The sequence below is a fragment of the Penaeus monodon genome, chromosome 15, assembly GCF_015228065.2.
Source record: "Penaeus monodon isolate SGIC_2016 chromosome 15, NSTDA_Pmon_1, whole genome shotgun sequence".
Classification (NCBI taxonomy): domain Eukaryota; kingdom Metazoa; phylum Arthropoda; class Malacostraca; order Decapoda; family Penaeidae; genus Penaeus; species Penaeus monodon.
Genome location: NC_051400.1, coordinates 7,450,812 through 7,451,119, shown reverse-complemented (window position 1 = coordinate 7,451,119; position 308 = coordinate 7,450,812). Strand labels below are relative to the sequence as shown.

Below are 308 nucleotides of genomic sequence, written 5' to 3'. Positions count from 1 at the left end.
AGTCCATAGTTCCTGTTTCGCCTTCTACACTCCAATGGTGAATGTGGCACTTGAAGTTCGCTTGGGTTCTCCCCGAAGGTAATCTATAGCCTTCGTAACACTGTATCATGGGTTGGGGGTCGCTGAAAGGGAGAGGGATTTCGTTAGTGGGATTTTAGATAAGGTATGGCTTATATAATTTATTGTGCAACGGTCTGTCTGCCTACTTTACTTGTCTTTGCATTGTATGTCTCTCTGCATTTATTTATAAAACGGGTTGTTTATCCTTTCCTGTATCTGTTCAACTATCTGATTTAATATTCATGTTA

The 308-nt window shown here is 40.3% G+C and overlaps 1 protein-coding gene across 1 annotated transcript in view; it reads right to left on the bottom strand.

The window, feature by feature from the left end:
- LOC119581721 (neurogenic locus notch homolog protein 1-like) overlaps positions 1–308 on the bottom strand; it is a gene marked incomplete in the record, with an annotated part of 24,689 nt that overhangs the window by 8,437 nt on the left and 15,944 nt on the right. The window contains 1 exon segment of the mRNA XM_037929846.1: positions 1–122. This exon segment is cut by the window's left edge and continues 181 nt beyond it. Coding sequence (XP_037785774.1) covers positions 1–122 — 122 coding nt within the window.